The sequence below is a fragment of the Dreissena polymorpha genome, chromosome 2, assembly GCF_020536995.1.
Source record: "Dreissena polymorpha isolate Duluth1 chromosome 2, UMN_Dpol_1.0, whole genome shotgun sequence".
In the NCBI taxonomy this organism is placed as follows: Eukaryota; Metazoa; Mollusca; class Bivalvia; order Myida; family Dreissenidae; genus Dreissena; species Dreissena polymorpha.
The window spans coordinates 143,913,569-143,924,650 of NC_068356.1; the positions used below are offsets into that span (position 1 = coordinate 143,913,569).

Genomic DNA, 11,082 nt, shown 5'->3' on the forward strand with positions numbered 1-11,082 from the left:
CGTAATAATTTTGCGCGATGCAAATAAATCGATAAAATGAGGGACTGTTGGCCCTGAAACCGAGTTGAATCCAAAATTGCATTGCATTAACCTTTTAAATCGCTTATCCCTATCCCAGATTTGGTCATGATATTGTTGGTTATAGTTGGTTTCTGGAAAAAAAGATAAGAACACGCACTTATTTCCTGATAGAGTGTCTGGATTTTAATTGCTTGTTTGCTATATTACCATTCAACGTGTTGCGCATTTCAAGATATGCGGCGCAAAATAACACACATCCGACACAATTATTGTAAAACGCTACGCAGATGTATTCGATAGATGCAATATTTTATGCAAGCGTTTCAATGCTCATGGGTACAAGTCGATTGATTATCAGAATGAGTGATATTTACATTCCATAAGAATGTGCTACATCCAGATAACAATTTCATGATTGATTGCATTGTAACAATTTCAATGTAAATATGAAACGTTTTTATTCAAATCATAGAAGTGAATAAACTTATCTTGCACGTGTGTTAACTTTTTTAATACTTGAATTTTTTTTTATAATAAGAAGCAATCTAGTAGTCGGAAGATTTATGTTTTGTAAAATCCACTTCAATAAAAGTCACTTTAAATTACCTGTATTGTATACCTGAATTGTTGGATGTATTCACTATTTTTACAAATTTAAACACAGCATATATTGTATATGTTCCGTTACATGTGTTTTCTTTATTTAAAAGTTAACTAAGACATTCGACTGTAGATTTTTCTTGCACATTAAAAATAGTATTTAATTCAATTCAAGAAATATATGAACAAAAGCAATTATCATATGACACATTTAACGATTTAATATAATGTGTTTGTTCAGGTTTAAGAGAATGTTGCCACCTGAATGAAGAACAATCCGTTATTAAAAATCATTAAATGCATTCAATTATTTAACTTAAATAATCGTTCATAACGTATTTGCAAAAACACGCTTGATCGAGTATTTTTATGGAACACTATATTGACATATATAACTAAATGGGGAAACTGATAAGTTGCATGTAATGAATGTTTGTGGGACGCGGAATGCCATCCATGTTTAACAATTATCTCTTATTTTTTGCGATGTCCTTTATTAATCGTATTTATATAAATATGTAAAACGTTTATAACCCTCGTTACCTAAAGCATAAAATATTTCACTGCAACCATTGAAACGGTTAAATATTAAAATCTACATCATTCTGTTTGCAAAGTGCCAAAGCAACCTATGATAAATTATAGATAGAAAGATGTTCTGTCCAGCGCGCACAGAATACTAGGTGAAAACTATATATATAACATGACTTTATTGAAATGATGTCTTACCATGTATAATTTGCATCAGGTTTACCTATAGATTAGTTTACGTAATCCCTGTGTATATCCATATACATAATTCCTGATCTATTGAATCAATATATACGTAAACAAACAGCAAAACATTTAGTCATATACTAACGATATATCTGTTTTATTCTGTCCCTTGGAAAAATAATAGTTGATTAACACAACAAGTATTTAATTATTAAATAGCTAACGCTAACTTAGCACTCCTATTTTTTCTATTATGGACAACAAACATTATTATATAAATCAAAGCGCTGAAGGCACTACAGTCGATTGGTCGTTTGATGTAATAAATATAACTTACAGTCACAGTACATGAAAGTCGACTTTTAAACGTAGGCCAATCGAACGGCCACGAAATATCAAACATCAATGTTATTTACGTATAATTTTCTACTGTGGTGAGATTTATCAAAAACATCAAGGAAGAACATCATATTGATTTACAAGCTCTCATGTTATACAGAATTTAAACAAACACCACTTTCACAGATAAAAAAGATATTCATAGTATATTGAAGTTGGCGCTAAGGCAAAGTATATGAGTCTCACAAAGAATGAACTACAAAAATATATAATAATTGGTTTCAACTCAACGAGAATTGTATAGCAATCGCAATCACACCACATTACACAAATATTTAATAATTGTTGCCTTGAATTAAATGCTTGATTTTGTTTTTCAATTTTGTCATGTGCTGACATTAACGTGTAACTCCTCTACTCTCCCCCCAGGTCACCACTTTTATTGCGAACGTACCATATTCACGTTCGCGTTTATGTCCTTAATAAAACAATGCTACGGGAGATCACATCATATGTGTCCTCTAATGTCTTTTTATGAGTTTATTTTTACCTACGAAATATATGGCATTTAAATTTTTGATTGACACGCAGCTTTCTGTCAGCACATTAAAATCATACTTTTAGAGCCGCGTCATGCGAAATTTAGCATGATGGCTAATCGGCTAGCGTAACTTAAAGTGATATTATGGGCATTTTTCACTGTTGAATTGAGCTGAAAAACTTAACAGGTCAAAAGAGTAAGTTAAAATGTGGTTACTGACCAATCATCTGCAACTCATCTTGCTACCAGTTGTTTATAAAACTATATTTTATATTCGATATTTTACATGACTCACCTAGTCCTCTAAGCCGAAATGATCGGTAAAACAAAATTGTGTCTTTGTGTCGTATGAACGAATCTGCACGAAAAGTAAATTTAGGTTCACATCGTACATCGAATCAGTTCTGTTGTCAGTTGTCACAAAGAAAGTACGCTTGCTATTCAAACGCATTATTCTTCTCCTTCCGGGATATTGTTTTAGTATGTTGATGCTGCATTTACAAATATAAGTGTATATGAAGTGAAAATAACAAATATAAACAACGGTTGCGATAGACGCCTATAAACATAAAATATATACTGTTAGATGCGCATAATATCACTTTAAGCCCTGTCTGCGCAGTTGGGCAGTCTGGTAAGGAGCTGCGATGTCCGCTAAAGAGCACGCACGGTTTTGTGGTCTCATTAGGTATATCCTGATCAGACTTCGGGATGCTCAGACTGGACCATAGCTAAGCTGGCCGCATATGACATTTTCGCATGAAGCGGGTCCTTAAACATATTTTGTTCAGACCCATACCCACATAATGTGTGCGCAAGTTTTATGTGAAATACATACATTTAATTCAATTTAATATCTATGGTTTAGAATACCAAACTAAACCAGAATTTCAAGTGGCTAGTTAAAGTTGTGTGCAAGTTTTAGTGTCAAACGTGTATATTGTAATGTATTTAATCACTGTCAAATCCATTAAAATAAACACCATCATATCAAAACATATTAAAAATAGAATTAAGAACTGGATGAGACTCAGTGGAACCATATTATCGTTGTTTACTGGTATATGCAGGTGGCGATGTTTTTCTTAATTACTGCGATGTATAATTAGCCAATAGCAAAGTGAACATGATATTGGTTGAATATACATACGTGTAAATAACGGTTGATGAAGTGGATGTATCGGACCAAGCTAGAGTTGTTTATTGACCGGTAAACCAAGCCAGAATGAGTTGTTTTCTGATATAATATGACATTGATGTTTTAGCAATTGTTACCGTTTATTTGTACGTTTGAATATTGGTTAAAACTATGCATATAATAACTGGTCAAATTGACGCTTCTATTAAACAGCAAACAGTACTACCAATAGGCAGTTATTAATTGCAAACACACACTTGTATACATGCAAGTCGGTAATGGGAAGCAGTGAGACCAGCAACACCTAGGTCAAACGAACATTCAACAGAACAGGTTTTGGTCAAATGCTTTAAGTAGATACTTTGGTTAAACAAATTTGTCTCAATTCCGTTAGAATATGTCTGATTTTTAACTTATACAATTAATTACAAACTGTATGCCTTAAATCGCCGCTGTGTTTGAAACGCCGCAAATTAGATCTGCAGTTACACAAGTCACATACGTGGATAATATTCTCCTTGCAATGAAGCAATATGCGGCCCAATTTGTCTGGCGCTTTAATTGCAGCTGGTTCCAGATCGTGCATATATGGCAACTGATAATTAAATACCAATTTCGTGTGGTCTAATGAGTTGTATTTTTGGACCACTAACACAAATTAAAACAAACAATTTTACAGTATCACAAGATAAGGCTCTTAATTTCATGCGATGAACCACAAAATACCTGCTGATATGTTTTAATTATAAATAATTCAAAATGCATCATCCTTTAGATAACCGTTGTTCTTTTAGAAGAATAATTATTTAAAATATTGAAAACAAATCCTGAATTATATTAATGCATTTTTTTTTGCATTATTTGCATGTACCAACATGATTAAAGCATATTAATGAAGCTTATTTTTGCATTTTTACCAATAGCAATATCATTAAACTGTTGATGCCACAAGCTTAAATTATTAATTGACTCTATTCAAACTATCGATATCAGACCACACCTGTGTTATCGAGAAATAGTTATTTGTCGAGACTTAACGTTACTGCGATTATTTGCGCGATTCTCAAGCTTAACATATCAGAAGTTCGCCTTTGCGTAGTGGATATGGTATTCAAGCGACCGGGACGTTACAAGTTCGAGACCGACTGTCGGAGCGTTATTTAACCCTGTCAAACTTAGATATTACATATTTTTACGCATTTTTTGTCCCTTAGAAAATTAAATTTAATTAAGGACCTTTCTTACTAAATTCAAGTTTTAAAGGCTCCATTTCCAATCTCGCAAACTGTTATGGTTTAATGTTATTTGCACATAACCATTTTCACTTTACTTCTGAGTGGGAAATGATTCAATCTTCTCATTAGACACTTAATACTTGTTCAACACAGGAATCGAATTCGACCGTGTTTTAATAATACACCGCCTGCAAAACCAGGTCAGAAAAACCTTGCACGAATATCACTGGCCATATTTTGTGCAAGACTATAAATATGCTGAAAAGATAGATATCTTATAAGTGTAGATTTATGTGTGTTTTAATATATTTAAGACATAGTTGAAACAGATTTGCCAAAGTTTTATCAAGTGTGTGTTGTACCTTAATTGTAAACTTGTACATGTAGTAATTTCAGGAGTGTCTTTAATACACACTTAATCGCTGGGATTGTTCAAATCAACGCAAAATTAGAGATGACAAAAATACGATCGATGAGAATCACAAACAAGGCTCCCTTGGACAATTTATATTGCAAAACAAGTAAAATACTGTAAGACGTGAACGTATCTGAAATAACTTATTCAATCAAAGATGTCGATCACTTGTATTACTAGACTAGATTTGTCTAATAATTAGGAAGACATTAAAGTTATATATTGATTTAGCCATGCTAAGTTCTCAAATCTAAGTAAGCTGTCATCCCAATTTCGTTAGAAATACATGTTAAAAGATTTTTTTGGCTCAATAAGAAATTGGACTTTAATCGATACTACAAAGATCACAAAGTAAATAAATTATTTGTTTTGATGGTCGAGCTCTCTTTTTAATTTGAAAGGAGTAAACTTAATGTGTTCCTTTTATCTAAACTACGGTGGTATAGAGGTGACATTAACTTCTCTTTTTTTTTTAAGTGTTCGTATCCACGAGTTAGCTATGTCGTGGCCTCGAGTTACTAAGTCGATGCCACGACATAGAAAACAGAGGAGTGTTAAACTAAATAATAGAAGAGAGCAATTAAAGCGAATATCACCTCTATGCCACCGAACTTAACATATAATTTGATATTCATTTGATTGTAAATGCTTGCATGTTTATTGTGAAGTTTATATATATATACTTCAAAGTACAAAAGTAGACAGTGCGTGTATTTGTTTTTACTTCAATATGATACATGCAAATGTTAATGTCGTATTTTTACAAAAGACAACAACGCTACCACTGTTATATTATACTCAAACATTAATCAAAATAACAAACCATGAGCATTACGCTTTATGCATGCTTGAAACGAAGAGGAAGACGAGTAATTGGAGTGTATTGATAAGCAACCATACAACGCTAAAGCGGGCACCTGTGAAGTATAATTTATAAATATTTGCTTCTTTCTATGTGAACAGAATGCGTTTTAATAGTAAGTCAAACTTACAACACACATATGTATGCATGTAACCATACTTCATTCATAAAATATACATTAGTATGGAACGGTTGTTTGGTTGTATTCTGTTTACACTGTAAAGCTAATACAAACTGAGCACTGATAATGTTATTATATTAAAACAATCGGACCCATTGATACAATAAGCATGAGTTCTTCTTTTATCATAGTGTCTGGTCTTGGAACATTGACCTTACAATGTTTAAGTAAGTTACAACAAAATACTATCAATAACAACAATACATGTATACTATTAAGAATGGATTAAACAGACACACGAAATATCCCTTTAAACGAATAATAAAGAAAGCATGTTCAGATATAATGCGTATACTTTCATTTAGTTTAAACTTAGGAAAAAATAACATTTTCCATAGACGGGATAATTTTTAAAACATAAATCAAAACATACCAAAGAATAATATAATTATTAGCATACAGACCAATACTCTTAGAGCAGCATGAGTATATAAACACTCACTCATATGCACGTATCAATGAGAACGTAAATTGTAGAGGGTGGGGAGATCAAATTGTATTTGTTTAAAATAACACTTAGTAACTCAAACATAATAAACGTTATATAATAACATTAACCATATGAAGCAAACACAAAACTACAATTTTGCATGAACATATATAACAGTTTCAATCTGCAAAATTACGCACAAAGAGACAACTACATTATAGACGTGATATTCATATAATATTCGCAAGAAAAATTAATAACAATACAATGGCAATAAGAACATTACTTCTAGGCATTTATAATTGCTATTTGATCGAATTAATATAAGCCTTTTTAAAAGGAACGATTTGTACAGCCTGCAAGATGGTATTGTATAAACTAGAAATAATGCTTGATGTAGTGTACTCGTAGAAGTTTGATCATTATACTTTCCTGTTTGTTTGACTTTTAAACACATCGAGACAGAACTTTCGGAATTGTGCATTGCAGAACGAATATATGATTGGATTAATCGCACATGAAAGCAGATACGATCTCAAGCAAACTTGGTATACTGCATAACCGGCATCGTTAAGCGTCATCAAAAACTTACTGTCGGTTTGACGAAGTACGGCAATAACCAAGAACGGAAGAAAACTGACAACATAAGCTAACGTTATCAAGAAAAGCATAAGTGTAGAACCTCCAATCTTTAATTTCGAACTAATCACTGATTTCAAATTGGTCTGTGTGTCAGATTGAGTAATTTCCTTTCGTTGCTTGTAATCTGGTTTCATTTGTATGGCACTGTCCACTTTAGAATTTTTATGTTTCAAATCGTTGATTTGTGTTGATAAAATCCTGATATTTGTAGTCGGTGTTGTATAGATTTCGTCTGTATTATTTATGTCTGAACGTTTAACGCGCTCATGCGGTGCCCGGTCTTCTTTGATTAACATGTCTAAAACTTTATTTCTTTCTTCACTACGTTTCATTCTCATTTTCTTGTGCCTGTACACCACCAAGCCTACTAAATAGTACAATACGGAGAGCACAATAAATATGACTGCAGTACTGCATATGTGAAACAAAAAATAAATTTTCGGAAAAATCGAGCCATCATATTGATTCATTATCTGACACGACTTTCCAACGTAACCGCCAACTGTTATCGTTCTAGTCCCGTAAAATATTACGGACGGCCATGCGTACAAGCAAATGCCTATCAAAACACATCCAATGCATATACGCTTCGATGTTTTCGTGTTGAACTGTGGTCCATGGGGACGACAAATTCTTCTGAATCTGTCAACGGCTATGGCTACAAGTATAGCGGCAGACGAACTGTTCATTGTGAACGTTGAAAATCGTGATATTTTGCACAACCACGGCTCGTCTAGAACTATTGAAAAGCGCAAGATGTAAAGTTCCATTGGTATGGTTGTCAAACAATTTATCAAATCCTGCGTGGTAAGGAATAGGATAAATATTCTTGAAGTACTCTTCTTCCATTTCACAAAGTAAACATACAAAACCAAACTATTTCCAGGAATACCCACTATCATAAGAAAGACACTGTATACAAACGCATGTATAAGAAGGCGAAATCTTTCTGCATTCAGTGTATTTATCATTGAAGTGTTGTTTTCAGTAAGTGACACGTTAACGTGAGTGCAGTTGTCCAAAAGCGTCGTAATATTCGAACACATTAAATACGACATTTTAAGGATATTAATTACAATATTGCTTATGTACTTATGACTTTTAAAACTGTAAGTCCGTTCAAACAATATACAAAGATTTTAAATCACACCGCGCTTTTAATACTTAGTCTGATGTACATTCTTAACATACGAACTCACATTTTCTAAAAGAAGCTTTTCGATTTCCAGGTATCCAATCCAGCATCATAAACCGAATATTTGCGCATTTCAGCTTCAGTTTTATTACCTTCAATCATACCTGGAAACATCATTCGCTGGTTGAGGTAAACCGTTGAGCACCTTATGTTGATAACGAGTACATGTATGTAATTTACATTAATTTATCAGATTGGCACCAACAAACGATACGAAGTACATCATAAAAACGATTCACTTAAAATGAGTATGTACATTACGGTGATGAAGCAAACGTATGCTTCGGCGTATCTATCAAAATGACAAAAAAGTTATCCTTATTATGATCTTTAACGTGAACTATTTTGCTAAGTTTTGTCTATATGAAATAACCTCCGGATGTTGCAATTCGTCAGAAGATAGATAGCAATAGAGTTACGGCTGCTACTCGTTTTTGATTCCAAAAATCCAATGTATAGAACTATGAAATTAGACATTGCAATATAAAGTGAAGACATTTCATCATGGTAATATAATCAAATATTTAGTGCTCTTTTGTAAGTATGCTTTTTTAATTTGCTATCATTTTAAGCTGTTGTGCTTTGTTAAAAAATCTAGTTGTCGGAAGCCTCTTCAAGCATATTCCTTAATAACATAAACATGCATCTTTAATTATCATGATTAATATTTGACGAAATTTAAGAACACCTTAATTTGTTAAATGTGATTGTCGCATAATTGACGCACATGATGAGGAATGCGTGCTGCTTAATAAAGAGGTCAAAGCCGTAACTATACGAGTGAAATTAAGACTATTGAATACCTAAATAACTGTGCCGGAGAGAAATCGATCCTGCAAAAATAATGAGCTGCTAACATACGCAAAATTGTCGATAAACATATTTTATTATTGTGTATATACAAATGACTTTGTAATCAGTCGTGATTTGTGATTCTGCTTTTTGAGACTTTGTTTCATTCAAATGAATGATGTGATTCACTATTATCAAGACTTTGTTCGAAACGCGTTTTCCATCAAACAAGCGTGTGATTCCATATTGAACACTCGTTAAACGCTGCCTGTTTACAGTAAATTCATAAAGTATGAGATTTATAATGTGTATGAGTAACTTTACACTGAAATGGTGGGTATTATTAATCACATAACTCTCTTCGTATGAATATGGTCGAATGTCTCTCTAATGTTATGTGACTTAATATTTAGCATACCTGAAATACGAAAAATGTGTTACACCACCAAATAGACCTAAACAACTTGACATTAATAACACGAGCCAAATGTATTTTCAAACGTGTAATGATAGAGTTTGCTATTTATCTTTCGTCAAATAGCTGTTGTGTTATATTTTTCCATATGTGTTGCGTTCTGACAAAACTGGGCATAATGCATGTGCGTAAAGTGTCGTCCCCGATTAGCCTGTGCAGTCCGCACAGACTAATTAGGAACGAAACTTTCCGCATAAATTGTATTTTGCTAAGAAGAGACTTCATTTTAACGAAAAACGTCGCAAAAAGGGAAAGTGTCGTCCCTGGTTAGCCTGTGCGAACTGAATAGGCTAATCTGGGACGACACTTTACGCATATGCATTATGCCCAGTTTTATCAGAACGCTGCTCAAATTCTTATGATCGTATAACATGTATGTATTGATCTATGTAGGTCGCTAAGTACATATCGCTTATATGAAACATATCGTGATAATCTGGTTTTACTTGAGTGGATGTGAGTTCGGATTATTTTTATAGCATTTTCGTCTAGGACTAATTCATTTTGTAAAGAAGCTTGTTTAGTTTACGCGAGTTGCTGATCACCAGATCACCAAATAACATAGTGCGTTTTTTATGTTTTCCTGTTTTATGATTGTCACATCACGTTATCGGTCAGGTGATTAATACTTTTCTTAATATGAATATGTGTAAGGTTTAATAGTATAACTAATATGTTTTCCAACCATTTACTCGTTTAAAAGTTGTATTATTCAGTGTTATGCACATCTTCAGTTTGAAAATGTAATCACGACGCCGCATTATGGGCGTATATACATACATGTCTAATGAGAAGTTAATTAAGTTGATAAGAACATTTATATCACGCTCCCGCCTACGTTTATTCCACGCGATTGCAAGCTTGTTGCTCGCTTTCCTCGACAATCTCTGCAGAAGTAACATTATCCCATTTGATTAAGAACGTATCTCCGTACAAATCCTCAATGACGTCACGTTTCAGTCTTCAGAATTTGAAAGCAGTAATGTTGTTTGGTTATGTGGTTGAAACATATAAACGATCATTTCTACAGTTGCGTTGTTGGGCAATTATATGTAGACATTTCGCTAACTTGATATTAAACACTATAAATTGACAATATTTCTGTATACACTAATACCGGTAGTTCTTATAAATACCTTTTGTCAAATCAATGTTATTATACGTCCAATACGTTCGACACTCAGACACTCACATTGTGTGGATAGTTTTCGATTGACGAATCTAGTTTTTGCACTTATGTTTTCACGTTCTTTTTGCATAGGTAAATTAGACGGAGATCTTGTTTAAAGAGGGTTTGGTTTGTGATTAATAAGGGCGCAGTTGATCCTCAATCCGATTCAAAACCAAATGCTTTGCATTTACCGTTCAAATGCGGTGTTCCCGGTTTTGAGTATTGCCTAGAAATTATTGATGTTCAGTTGTTACAGTAGTTGGTAAGAACATGAAAAGCTCCCCTCACAGAGTTTCTGAAATTTCATAGCTTTTTTAAATAATGACTT

The 11,082-nt window shown here is 33.2% G+C and overlaps 1 protein-coding gene across 1 annotated transcript; it reads right to left on the reverse strand.

The window, feature by feature from the left end:
• Positions 1-6,101: 6,101 nt before the first annotated feature.
• On the reverse strand, positions 6,102-8,351 carry LOC127869296 (G-protein coupled receptor 84-like). The gene has a single exon (XM_052411737.1). It carries the CDS (start codon positions 8,177-8,179, stop codon positions 6,902-6,904), a length of 1,278 nt encoding a protein of 425 aa, XP_052267697.1. The 5' UTR covers positions 8,180-8,351; the 3' UTR covers positions 6,102-6,901.
• Between the last annotated feature and the right edge of the window lie 2,731 nt (positions 8,352-11,082).

Bases quoted from the DNA above. Each gene is read 5' to 3' on its own strand.
- LOC127869296 (XM_052411737.1), bottom strand. From the start codon at position 8,179: ATGTCGTATTTAATGTGTTCGAATATTACGACGCTTTTGGACAACTGC.